At 34.8% G+C, this 13675-nt stretch overlaps 1 protein-coding gene across 2 annotated transcripts in view; it reads left to right on the top strand.

Annotated features, from left to right (window-relative positions):
• Window positions 1–1435: 1435 nt before the first annotated feature.
• LOC134851092 (SH3 and multiple ankyrin repeat domains protein 2-like) overlaps window positions 1436–13675 on the top strand; it is a 68107-nt gene continuing 55867 nt past the window's right edge. Inside the window, exons 1-6 of one of the 2 annotated variants that reach the window (XM_063867016.1) lie at window positions 1436–1626; window positions 7608–7722; window positions 8309–8463; window positions 9160–9330; window positions 9791–10055; window positions 10506–10710. In XM_063867016.1, the coding sequence (XP_063723086.1) occupies window positions 1597–1626; window positions 7608–7722; window positions 8309–8463; window positions 9160–9330; window positions 9791–10055; window positions 10506–10710 (941 nt within the window). In that variant the 5' untranslated portion in view covers window positions 1436–1596. Of the gene's footprint in view, window positions 1627–7607; window positions 7723–8308; window positions 8464–9159; window positions 9331–9790; window positions 10056–10475; window positions 10711–13675 lie in introns of both variants that reach the window. The other variant, XM_063867015.1, reaches the window with a different exon arrangement.

Raw genomic sequence — 13675 nt, 5'->3', positions numbered from 1 at the left:
ATAATGAATTTTAGGACACAAAAAAAAAACATGTTTTAACTGTTTTTCTATATTCAAAAGTTTGTGTAGATCCAGGGAGCACTAAGAAAGTGGTCGGCTGCGGGGTTTTTGTTTAGCTAATTTCGTGTCACGGTGTCGGCGGTTGAGTCTTTCTTTCTGGATTGCAGTAGATCGTTTTGGCTACTTTAGGTGTGCGTTGTAGGCAAAAAACGATTCTGTATCTGACGAATGATGTATTCCGGTAAATGCAGATTTTGTGGTAAATACGATCCCGAAAAAAAAATCATTTGCCGTAAATTTAAAGAACAATACTTGAAGTTTTAAAACGTACGTTTGTCTATTGACGAGTATCGTTTTTTTACATCATTGGCAAAACCTGGGTCAAAGTCAAACAGTGACAGAGTTTTCACAACATTGATTTTTAGTAATTTTTAAGAAACAAGAACTCAATTTATTGCTATTTATTCCAGTGAGAACATGTGGTTGAAAACAAAATTATTATAAAAAGTGGAAAAATGTTCTTTCAAAAGTTTTGTCGAACTATCATTAGATTTCAACTTATCTTTGAAAAACAGGCAAACAGGTGTGAGGTGGGTTGGGAAGAACCGACGTCAATCTCCACAAAATGAGCATTTATCGGCGCCTTTTGTAAAATTTTAAGGCTCTTTTCCAGTTCCCCCCTTTCAAAATATCGAGTTTTATGTTTGTTTTACGTGTTATTACGGCTAAATGCGTGATGTTACGCTGTAAAGTATGAAGAACAAATCTGTTCAGAGTTGTCGATTTGTTCACCACGCCAAATTTCAATGCATTATGACAACGTTAAAACGACTTTTCAAAATTGCATTTGAAGGGGGGGAACTGGAAAAGAGCCAATTTTAAGGCTGATGTTTTGTCAGTCAAAAACGGTTACCAAAGATTAGCACCAGAGAGGTAGGTTCGTATCCTAGATGTAACGAATTTTCAAAAAAAAAAGATATCGTCCTGTTGTTAGGTCGATCACACACATTTTCAGATCCCTCATGAAAAATCAAAAGATCTAATTTAACAAATATTTGGCTCTCTCTACCGGCTTTTCCGGTCACTTTGTAATTCTGTTTTCTGATATGATTTTCAAATTTTGGACTTTTTTTTTCAAATTGACAAATTATGCCAACTAACTAATTTTTCACGTGCTCCAGGATATAATTGAAATAATGCACGTAAAATTAAATAATTTACAAGATTAGGCCAAAAATTATCACAATTTGCACGCAATGGTTTGTTTGAGCATGTTTGTATTTGCAGCATATTCTGCTCTCCCGTAAAAGCTTTTAAAAGCTTCAATTAATTAAAAATTTGAAGCTTCAGTGCTAAAAATGACAATGACACTTTATACTTAAGCTAAGCTGGTTATCAATAATTGTTGTTTTTCATGCGTTGAATTCTTACCACCTCACAAAAATTTTCTTTGATTATTTTGTTGGCATCAATTTAAAAAATTTACGTCGCAGTTGATAACGCGAGAATTGTTTTTATGGTATTTTGATCTGAACAGTATTGAATCGACTTACTCATAAATTTTGTGCTGCAGCTTTTTCTACTGAAAAGTGACAAATGTCTGTCAGCGACAAATCCTTCTGGAAGGTAAGACAAAACCTGCTGAAAGATTTTGTATAAATCATTTTCATATAATGAATTATGCCTAGAGACACCTGTTATGACAATATGGTGATTTTAGAGAGGAAAAACGGCTCTTTTCCAGTTCCCCCTTTTCAAAATACCGAGTTTTATATTTGTTTTACGTTTTATTACGGCTGAATGCGTGATCTTACGCTGCAAAGTATGAAGAACAAATCTGTTCAGAATTGTCGATTTGTTCACCACGCTTAATTTCATTGCATTACGACAACGTTAAATAGACTTTTAAAAATTGAATTTGAAAGGGGGGAACTGGAAAAGAGCCGGAAAAACTGTACGCTCTATCACCTAACAGCCCAATCGCTCCCCAGGACTATTTAAAAACCTTTTTAAATTTCTCTCACCGTTTCCATCATCCCAACAAAAAATATTCCACTTAAACCATATCAATTTTAACAGGTTAAAAATGAAAATCACTTCTGTTCGTAAATGAGTAATTACCATGCATGCCAAATTTCGAAACAGTATACAAGCAATAATGAGATACATTTAACTTAGAAAGAAATCAAGGCTCTTTTTCCTCCCCCCGCTACCCTCCCCCCCCCCCCCCCCCCACCCACCCACACCACAGACGAGCTTCAATTTTGTAGTGTAACGAGTGGTTTTACGAGGTTGATTATGAAGACCAAATATGTTTGCCATGGCCTAATTAGTCTATATGTCAGTTTTCATAAAAATCGGACAATGTGGTCAACAAACTTACTTGTAAAAATTTGCAGGTGGGTGGGGGGAAGGAAAAAGAGCTGAAATCAGTTGTGGCGGTAAGGGCTTGAAAAAGTTATATCTCACCCACAGTTGAACTTTACATGTAAAACTACTGATTTGCTGTTACTACCCCCTTCGAAGTCGGGGTAAGAAACCATTCGGCTCTTTTTCCTTCCACCCCCTCCCCCATCAACCCTGCAAAAAAGTTTACAAATAAAAATGTGGTTCACATTATTCGATTGTTATAAAAATTGGCATATGGCCTAATTAGTCCTTGGCAAACAAATGTGATCTTCAAAATTAACCTTGTAAAACGTGTGGGGAGGGGGGGGGATGGGGGGTTGAGCCAAGCATTTAAATCATATATGAAAACTGAAAGCAAGAATTGCCGTTTGCTGTGCCTCTTTATGACCTTTATTAGAACCAAAAATTTCAAAGGCTCTTTTCCAGTTCCCCCCTTTCAAAATACCGAGTTTTTTATTTGTTTTACGTGGTTATTACGGGCTAAATGCGTGATACGCTGTAAAGTATGAAGAACAAATCTGTTCAGAATTATCGATTTGTTCACCACGCCATATTTCATTTGCATTGGTGACAACGTTAAATAGGCTTTTCAAAATTGAATTTGAAGGGGGGAAAAGCCGTTTTGAATTGTTGTTCTACTCTTCCTCAAGTTGAATCGCATTTTGTCCGCGGTTTGACAAGATAAAAGCAAAAATTTTCTTAGAATTTATTCAGCGTTTGAAATTATTCGGCAACAATGCTGAAGTTTATTCATCATTGTCAAGCCCCCCCCCCCCCACCTATAATTTGAATACTTTATGCCAGTTTAAATTGACTTTTGGGCTCTTTTTCATCTCCAACTTTAAGTAATCATCAATTTTATTGTTCAACGAGGGGTTTTACATTATTGGGTACAAGACTAATTTTGTTTTTCATTGCCTAATCAGTCCGCATGCCATTTTTTTTTGAAAAAATCGGATAATGTGAACAGAAAAATTATTAATGCTTAAACAAGGTAACTAGTTTTAACAACATTTTCTTCTTGCAATAACCCGTATGAACATTTTTCAAACAAGCTCAAATCGTAGTTGTGGTTGCAAATCTAGCAAGGTTAGCTAAGTGTTTGGGTGAAAAGTTGTCTTCGTCGTCCAAAATGTCTCTCTTTAACATAGTATTGCAGGGCTCTTTTTCTTTTTCCCCCCCCACATGCTATTTTTTACATAAAAATTTGTTGACAAGATTGTCCGATTGTTTTGAAAATTTATATACAGACTAATAAGGCCACGACAAACATATTTGGTCTTCATACTCAACCTCGTAAAACCACTCGTTACACTAATATATTGAAGCTCGTGTGAGGTGGGGGGGGGGGGGGGGGGGGAGAAAAAGAGCTATTGCAGTTCCAGTTGTGTCTCTTTTCTCGGCATAATACTTTTTTCTTTTTCTATTCATATCAAGCGTACAAGAGGATGACCCATTCTAAATTGCCCGACAAAGTGTGTTTGCTTATATTAAGCCATAAAAACTTCGGTGTTTTTTCCAGTGTGCTTCGAAAAGTGAACAAGATAACGATTGTTGGGTTACCGGTTTAAAACATTTTAGCATTTTATTAGAGCCAGTTCCGATGTTGGTTTTGGGTTAACTTGAGTCTTAATCCTTAACCGTTCCTTGATTGTTCTCATCGGTCGTTCAACCAAAAGTGATGCTCTATGATTATCCGCAGGACTAATTAGTGAATTTATACTGGCAAAACTCTCGTAATGGAAAAAACCCTGATTCTTGGTCTGTTCGAAAAGATTTTGGAACTTTGTGGAGGTAATTTTGATTGAACATTACAAATTTAGCTGAGGTACTTGATGTAATTCGAAGTGAGGGAATTTTAAAAACTCTTTTAATACACTAAGATTGTTTTTGTGCCCCACACAATTGGTGATAGTCCGGCGAAGTTGAAATTTTCCATTTTTTTCTGCTTTCAAACATTAGATGCAACTCTCGCCGTGTAATTATTTCTCGCGGTAATTTTTCCGCCACCATATAAATTGAATAGACAGGCTCTTCATTATTAATTTCTAACGTGGGGTTTGTGCATAGCGTTTTTCAAGCAAGTTCTCAAGCAGGCATTCTCCCATCAAAGTGAATGCATCATTGGAATACGTGCAGTTTATATAGTGAAATATTTGATAACTTCCGAATTGCAGGATGTTTCTTCACTCTTTCAAATCAATTCCAGGTCTTGTTTGATAAAAAGTGAAATTTTGTGTCGAAAAGTTCCGACCAAGAGAAGGGATTTTTTTTTGGTTTTCATTCGTTTTGAGCTTAATGTTATTTTTCTATCTAAAATGGACCTAGCAATGGTCGTTTCCGAGGAAATGAGAGCAGTTTCTACAGGAGGAGTATTCAAGTGTATCGGTTCGATCGATCAGACATTGTTTTAAATTTTTTAAAAGAAAAATCAGTTGTTCTTCAGGAAAAATTACACTCTTCTGCTCCACGTAAAAGTTTTGACATAGTAAAATTCATGAGCTTCAGAATTTTGGCAGTAAACTTTCAGAACGAAAGAAAATACCGATTTGGTTTACTGATGCAATAAAGAGACTTTTTCTTTGTCAATTGAAATTTTAAATTCGAGGTTTTCCTGGGAGCTGTCCCGTTGGGATTGTTGATTGGAAATTGTAGGATTCTGATCTATCACGTTCGTCTGGTTACTGGCTGATTTTCTATTATTTTTACGATTTCAGGTGATTTATCCGACCGCAGTTATTAAAATTTTGGTTCCTAGTGGGGCAAGATGTAAAGTGTCTTTCTTAAACGCATTGTTTTCTACCAGATTTAGTTTACGTTTACTCTTAATTAGATGCAAACGTTATCCATAGATACTTCCAATGTTTTTAAATCTTGGTGAATCTTTAAACCTTTTAAGCAGTTTCTGGGGTTAGGCACCTGGTGCATGAAGTCTTCTGAATTTCTAGATTTCTCATATTGATTATGATAAAAGGTCTATTGAGTTCGAATTCAAGTATCCCAATTTACGTTTCTTGGATGATTCTAATAATTTTTGTGGAATTTCTCTAAGGATTTCTGGTCTTTCTATCTTTGTCTAAAAATCTTGTACCAATCAATAGTTAAAATTGTTGTTATGTAAAAAGTAGAATTTGGGAAAAATTTTCGAGGATTCTCCCGCCTGAGTTTTTGTGTGCAACATTTTTTCCGATCTTCGTTCCTAGTGCTAAATACTATTGAGGCTTCAGCTTCTTATCAAATTCACATAACTTGAGTCCATTATGCTTTGCGTTATCTTCTTCTTTTGTCAGCCAGCTTCTTTGTTGTAGGCAAGTACCGCTTGTTTTACTTTTTTCTTCTCTCGCGCCTGGTTGGGCTTATATTTTGGTCGCTTCCATCGGTTTGGGTATCGGAACTATCAACTTCTCCCTCGCAGGATGATTAAAATTGTCCTCATTATCAACCAAAAGTTTCGCTATAATTAATAACTGTAATTTTTTGAGACTTCGTCTGAATCCTTATGATTGGGATTCGCCGAGTTGTTTCAATAAAATTCTCAGCCCTTTTTTTTATTTGTTCGACTACACAATGGTAAGAAAATTATAATAGATAAAGTCGTTAAGCAACGATACTAAGACGATGTAAGATTGGGTTTTAAAGTAGAATTAGTTCAAATGTTTAAAAAGTTAAAAGTAATGAAACTCCAAGATAAACAGTCTAGTGAAAATTTGTTGTAAGCAAGGTTGAAATAGGTCAATCAGAAAACGTTAAGCGGTGAATGGCAACTCAAGTCCCGATGGGTTTTGCTCTTCGGTTGGTATGAACTCTTTAAATATATTTTAAATCAAAACCACAGAGCCAAAAAAAGCTCATATGGGCATCATGAGCCTTTTTTGGCTCTGTGTTTTTGATTTAAAATATGTTGAAAGAATTCATACCAGCCGAAGAGCAAAATCTATCGGGACTTGAGTTGCCATTCATCGCTTAACGTTTTTTGATTAATCAATTTCAATTTTTTTAAAACAAAAAATACATACCGTAACAATCATCATTTTTTTATCAGCTTCTTGCTTTTTTTTTGCTGAAATCTGTTTAATCTCAGGTTTTTGATGATTTAGTTTCAAAAATTGATCGTTTTTTAGAATTCAACCTGATCAAATTGAAAAAGATCCGACAATGTTTTTTGAAAATCCGATTCGAGAAAATCCTAGATCTCAACTTGAGTTTTATTGTGAGAAATTTTTATTGAAACTCAAGAGAAGATCATGAAACTCAAGAGAAGATCATGAAATGTGGATATATAGGTCGAGCACTCGTTTATTGAAATTTAAAATCAAAATCCGAATTAAAGATTTTCTTAATAAGTCAACCGATCTTGCACAAACACAAGTTACCAAATCTCTCTTAGTGCGTTCCACATCATTTCCATAACCAGGATCCTCTCTTTGTTCTTCTTTTGTTCTTTCATTCTATTTGATCGTTCCAACAAGGTTACAGAAGAAAACTGCATAAAAAGCATTTTTGGCTCTTTCCACTTTCCTTCTGCATTTCTTATCTTCAAATTTTTCAGTTCTGTTACGTAAGAAGAACAATTGTGTTGACAACAGTTAGTTTACTCACCATTCTAAGTTTCATTAATTAAGGACAACGTAGGGTAGTTTTTTTAAAATTGAAAAATGAAAGATGGGGGATTGGCTACCTAACATCGTGGCAACTTTAAATTATGACACCGTTCAATATGTTTCAAGCAGATTAGATTGATGGCAAATTTGGTTACATGAGAGCAACTTCGGCATAAAAATGCTTCTTTTTCTATTTTTTCATTTATAGAAAAAAATGCTTATCATACAATTTTTGTATTTTCATTTATAGAAAAAAAATGCTTATCATACAATTTCAAAGACAAAAAATTGCTTTTACTTTTTTCGTAAAATCTTTGTAATAGAAAAAGAATGGCAAAAAACTTGTTAGTTCTTTCCAAAATTTGGCAAAAAATGTTTATCATGCCATTTTCATACCATTTTTCTGGTCCATGAATAAGTATGAAACAGAAATATAGGCTTTTTTTCATTGTATGAAATTGTCTGATAGACATTTTTATCAACCCGGGATTTTTAAAGACATGTCTCTGGATTCCAGAAACCTGCTCAAACCAAACTTTGCACATATCACAGTTTGGTCTGGCAAGGATTACAGAGTATTCAAACCGATCACTTTAGGTTCTGAGAAAGCGCCACGAATGTATGGAGGCTGTGATGAAGAACTCCTGCTCCAAACTGAAGAAGCTGTCAGAAGCAGGTCTGGACTTCAACTTCCAGGATCCAGTGACTGGAGGCAAGTATGAAACACTCATTGAGGATCTAAGATTGTCAGATCGTGGATTGGATCCCCCATTTCAAGTCAAAGCTGTGGAAATTTAGAAGGACAGCTTGGGCCAAATTATTTGCAGCTGCTTTATGTTTTAACCATTTGTATCTGGAATCCATGCGAGAAAAAAATCAAAAGAAGATTTGCATTTGGAGTACATTACCAAAACAGCCTTGAAATGGAATTCACGAAAAAGTGGAAATCGTTTTCTGAGACCCTAATTGGTAGATTCTGCAGTGTTTTTTATCGTAATCATGGTAATGATATAGCATCATGAGAGGATGAGCTTTTTTTGATAGCCTTTAAGGTTAGCTTAAGAAATCATTGAGCATTTTTTTAAGCAAATAAAGATTTTAAACTGCCAGATAGAAACCAACGGTGCTTCTCATGCCATTTGCTTAAAAATTTGGGAATAAAAAAACTGATGAAAAGTTCATAATTTTTTTCAAAGTGTAAAAAGAATGCTCATTATGAAATAAAATGAAATAGTATGAAATTGCATGATAAGCCTTTTTTTATCAACCCAGATAACCTTAAATCTTTTTGTATTTAGAAACACCCCTGACATGTACTATTGGACGTGCAGACTTTTCCCTTGCAACAGTGTATCTTCTTCTCAATTGCAGAGCTTCTCTTCTGCTGTCCAATCAGATGGGCCTCACACCTCTCCAGACAGCCATCATAACTCCCAACTTAGATGCCATTGAGGTAACAAGCATAGATGCCATTGAAAGTTAGATTAGATATAAAATATTTTTGTTATGGGTAATGGGCACAAGTATGATAGTTGGGTCCCTGGAACAAGCAAGTACAAGATTTGGGTCCTGCGATTTTCGAGAAAACTTCTTATACACATTTATAAAAATGTTCACCTGTTTCCGAAGATTTAAGCAGAAATTTTTTTCAGGGATCTATCAAAGTTTGAGGGACCCAACTATCCAACTTGTACCAAGTAAAGAAATAAACTTTCCTGGTCGAGGCGCTCGATGTTTGTTTCGACTTAATCGATCAAATTTTATTATATTTTGACTTTTTCTCCACCGAAGAAAAAAGTAGCTGAAATAACATGTGAGCATTACCAAGAATGTTCTATCGTTTCCAAATACGATTTGAGCAGTTGCTACGGCTTTTTTTTTCAAAAAAGGGCCAGAAAACTCTATTTTTTGAGTGGGCATCTTTTTATTCATCTTTATTTTTTAATACGATCGGAAAACTAACTCCGTGAAACTCATTTTTCAGCCCAACATTTTGCTTCTCTCTAAAAAATTCATCCCTGTCATGGAAAAATAAATCATCTAGTTTTTGTGAAATTAATTGATTTTTTTTTGAAGATGATAACGTTTTATGAGGCGACTGAATCTTCATCTGCTTTTGTGTCTAAAAGTAAATCGTTCGACCATACAGGTGTTGATTGACTTCGGCTGTGACTTGAATCGGAAGTTGCCCCAGAGTGGCCTGAGTGTCCTCATCTGGGCCATGAGGAACGAGGCCCAAGTGGGGGCCATACAGACTCTATTGTCCAATGGGGCCATAGTGGACATGTGTGACCCGCAGGGCTCATACCCAATATTCATTGTAAGTCCATAACAACTATGCCTACTTTTTGTATTTGAACTCTTAAATAGCAATATTAGAATTGCAATATGCTTTGATAAGAATGCAAATTTTAAGAATACAAAAAAGAAATTTCAGTAAATGAATTTATAAAAATTATAAAAACAGGTATGATTTTGTACTTTCTCAGACTGAACTAACTGCTGCTTGGAATGTAATTAAGCTGAAGTCACTCCCAACTCCATAGTAAAACTTTTAAGCTCACGTTTGATTATTTTTAAAAATGAACTCAAAAGTTTTTTTATAAAATAAAACGGTTGCTGTGCAAATAACTGAAAGTTTTCTGAGCACAGTTGCCATTTTAAAACATATTTTGGGAAAAAATATTCAAAAAATGGCTCTTTTTTCAAAAAAAATCACATAATCGGTTATCAAAAAAAAGATTTTTAAAAAATTAAATTTAAATTTAATATCTTTTAAGGCAGCAGAAACCGGACGACCCCTTCTAGTTGAACTGTTACTCTACTTCGGGGCCAACATCAACTCCCAAAATGAACAAACCGGCAACACCCCCCTGCACTTTGCAGCCTCACAGGGGGACTCGAGGATGGTGAGATTGTTGTTGTTGAGGGGGGCGGATAAGTCAGTTGTGAACAGACACGAACTGACGGCGGAGGAGATTGCTGAGAGAACTGGATTTGTGGAGACTGTCAAACTCATTTCGGAACACAGTCCGGACTCCATTTGTACGTTTTGTTTTCTAGCCAATTTTATAGGATTTTCTTGAGGTATATAAAAAAACAATGAATTGTTTCCAAATTATCAACTAAGCAAACTTTAATAGATTCAATAAACTTGGAACACACATGTCCATCATGATAAAAAATTGACCAGATCAATTATATGCAAATATGAATTTCTTAATTTCAAGATTTAGTTTTACGGCTTTTTTCCTGGACTTGTCCTTTTCTAATTGATCTTATTTGATGCTTTTTGGAGCAGCAATTGCCATCAATTGTTTATTTTAAAAAAAATCGAACAATGCAAAATAGAGTGAAATTGAATGACAAATCGGCTTTTCCAGAGTAATGGAGAGGCTAAATTGGCTTGGCACCTTCAAAGTATAGACTACTTAACTAAAAACTAAATTTAGCGTGGTCTTTTAGGTTCAATTCAAGCCGCAACAGTCGTTTCAGCAGAACAACAAAAGCAAAATCCACTAGGCTGGGGTTCGAACCGCCTGTCATCTGCAGTGTCAACTGAGAGTCTCAACATCACTCGACGACCATCCTCAACATCCTCTTTGTCCAGACATTCGGGTTCATCTGTATCGTTGGCTCAGTTGAAATTTGGTTCCAAAGGAGGATCAGTGAAAAACAAAATTCGGAAAATTACAGACAGGTCAGACTTTTTAGCATAATGTTTTCGAAATCAATTCCTGTTTCATAAAAACAGGTAATATTCCTGTTTGATAAAAACAGGCATTATGAAAATGTTATTGGGATCGGGTTTTTTGAGACGCTTTGGGAAAACTTTTGTTTTTCTCACAAAATAGCCTCCCATATCTGAGAATTTGGTTTCAATAGGTAGAACGGGTTGGAAAACTCTCATGCATAAGCGGTTGCGCCCAAATGTTTGACTCAAAAAATATGACCCTAAGAAAAAGTCGAATTTTCTACTGTTTTTAGAATCTTTTTGATTTTTCTCAAAAACTACTATCCCATTTCTGAGATATTGGTTTCAGTGTGAAGAACGGGTAGTTAGAAGCTCTCCTGTATAAGCGGTTACATCCAACTTTTTTCAACAAAAGTTATGACCCTCGGAAAAGTCAAATTTTTGAGTTTTTTTTACCGTTTTTATTATTTTTCTACTTCTCTCAAAAACTACCCATTCATCCAAATCTGATGAGAAATGTTTTAAGCATATTACAACCTAACAAGCTCTTCTGATTATTGCAATTTTTGAGAAAACTGAAGTAATTGACGAAATTAACAGATTTTGAAGTCTATAAATTAGGATTTACTTTTCTTTGCAATAGGTCTCTTTTTGAAATTACCCTTATCCTTCCGTATCAAAAAAAATCAAAAATTATCAAACAAGTACTTCCAGCTTTAGCTGGCTTCTAGAGAAAAAATTATTGGGATCGGGTTTTTTTATTAATTTTTTATTTTTGAGTCGCTTTGGAAAATTTTTTCTCTTTTTTCAAAAGTTTAGTTTTTTTTTCAAAAAGAACTCAAACGACTTTCAAAAAAGAGGTACCAATGCGAAATCTGCCTGCTCCCCTGTGTGTCTTCCGGTTATTTAAAATCTCTTTACCTTGCCCCACTTCTTACAGCCCTCGAAAAAGTATGTGTAGTGAATTTTTGAAGCAAGTTTTTGGGTTTCTTACAGTTTCTTACAAAAATTACCCTCCCAAATCTGAGATTTTAGTTTCATTGTGTGAAATGAGTTCCGAGAAGCTCTTCTGCATAAGCGGTTACGACCAAAAATTCTTACACAAAAAGTTATGACCCTCGGAAAAGTCACTGTTTCGAATTTTTGACCGTTTTTTGAAACTTTTTGACTTTTTTCAAAAACTACTCTCCCGAATCTGAGTAATTGGTTTGAATGTGAAAAACTCTCCTGCATAAGCGGTTACGCCAAAAGTTTTGATCCTCGGAAAAAGCAAGTTTTTGATGTTTTGACCGCTTTTTGAAACTTTTTGAATATTGTCAAAAATTACACTCCCGAATCTGAGTTATTGGTTGGAATGGGTAAAACGAAATGTGGGAAGCTCTCCTGCATCAGCAGTTACGCCGACGGTTTTGTGCACAAAAACGTCGGAAAAGTCAATGTTTTGATTCTTGTCCGTTTTTTTGAAACATTTTGACTTCTCGAAAACAACTCAATCTGACATCAAGGGTTTAATCAAGGCAAGAGGTTGTCAGAAGCCACCGTGCATAAGATGCTACGCTATAAGTTTGTACAAAAAATTGTTTCTGGGAAAAATTCCAAATCACAAAAATTTCATTCTTTTTTGAATAGAGGAGCAACTAAAGCCAATTCTTAAATTTTTTGAAATTACTTACTTCATCTCGCATCAGTGCACTAAATTCAAAAATTATCAAACAGGTACCTCCAGCTTTAGATGGGCCTCTTGTTTTCTAGGAAAACCTTATGAAATTGTGTTCGAATCTGGTTCCAAGTTTTCTGTTAACTCGACATTTTTCTGATCTTTTTTTTCTTGTAGACTAGAACTTCTAGACTGCAGTCCTTTTTTGGGTCTGCAACTACTTAAGGAGTGGGAATTCACGTCGGATTTCTTGATAACTCTAAGAAATTAAAGCTGGAAGGGAATGAAATAAAAGGTATGATACTGACATCCGTTGAGAGGTGGCTTGGAATAGGATTCCATTTTTCTGATAGGACTCAGGTTTGATCTCAGACTCACCCGGGTTGACCTCCATACACCGAAAATGCTTATCATACAATTCCATACCTCAAGTGTGTGGGAAAATGCTTGCCATACAATTTTCATACAATTTCTAAAAATGGTTGAAAACTGGTATAAACTCTTTTCTGTGGCTGTTTGATTCTAATAAAACAATCTGGTGATAAAAAACTGAGATTTTCGTTAAAATGCTTATCATACAATTCCCATATATGGAAATTGTATGACTGGCATTTTTTTGATGGCGACACAAAAAATGTTTCAAGTTATTTTGAAAATTTGGCCCAAAAATTTTTTTGTTTTTTTTCAACCGCAAATCGATTTTCGTACGCAAACAAACATTTTTCGAAAAAAAAATTTTGCATGCAAAATTTAATATTTTGTGTGCATAACGTAGTCCTGGATGCGATAAAATTGGCTTTTACTTTCTTTTCACTTAATTTTTTTTTCAAAAACGCTGAAAATTCCTTTTTCTTTTGTATGGGGTGTTGATGTACGCCTTGATCAATGTCTGATAATTTGAAAATTCCAAAATTTAATATAATCATCATTAATAAGTTTTGCCAAAAAATAAAAGTTTGTTACTTTTGTTATATCAATTGTGAAAGACAGCCAAATCAAGGTCGTTTTCTATGCATTGTAAATGCTAGACCGTCCAACCTTTGGTGTTTTGAGTAACCAAGGTCTATGTCACTTGTGTTCGGTTGCAACTACAACCAAAAATTTTGCAGAAACTAAATTTTGAAAGAAAAAAACAATATTTTTGGTTTATGGGAAAACACCTATCATACAATTTTCATATATGGAAAAATGCTTATCATAGAGTTTTCATACAATTTTCTGTACGTATGGAATTGTATGAAATTGTATGACAAGAAGTTTCTCATATATGGAAATTGTATGATAAGAAGTTTTGGTCAACCCGGGCATTTAGCG

This window comes from Symsagittifera roscoffensis, chromosome 7 (genome assembly GCF_963678635.1).
Source record: "Symsagittifera roscoffensis chromosome 7, txSymRosc1.1, whole genome shotgun sequence".
In the NCBI taxonomy this organism is placed as follows: domain Eukaryota; kingdom Metazoa; phylum Xenacoelomorpha; order Acoela; family Convolutidae; genus Symsagittifera; species Symsagittifera roscoffensis.
Note: the sequence above shows the minus strand (reverse complement) of the source record. Positions and strands in the feature narration are given on the sequence as shown.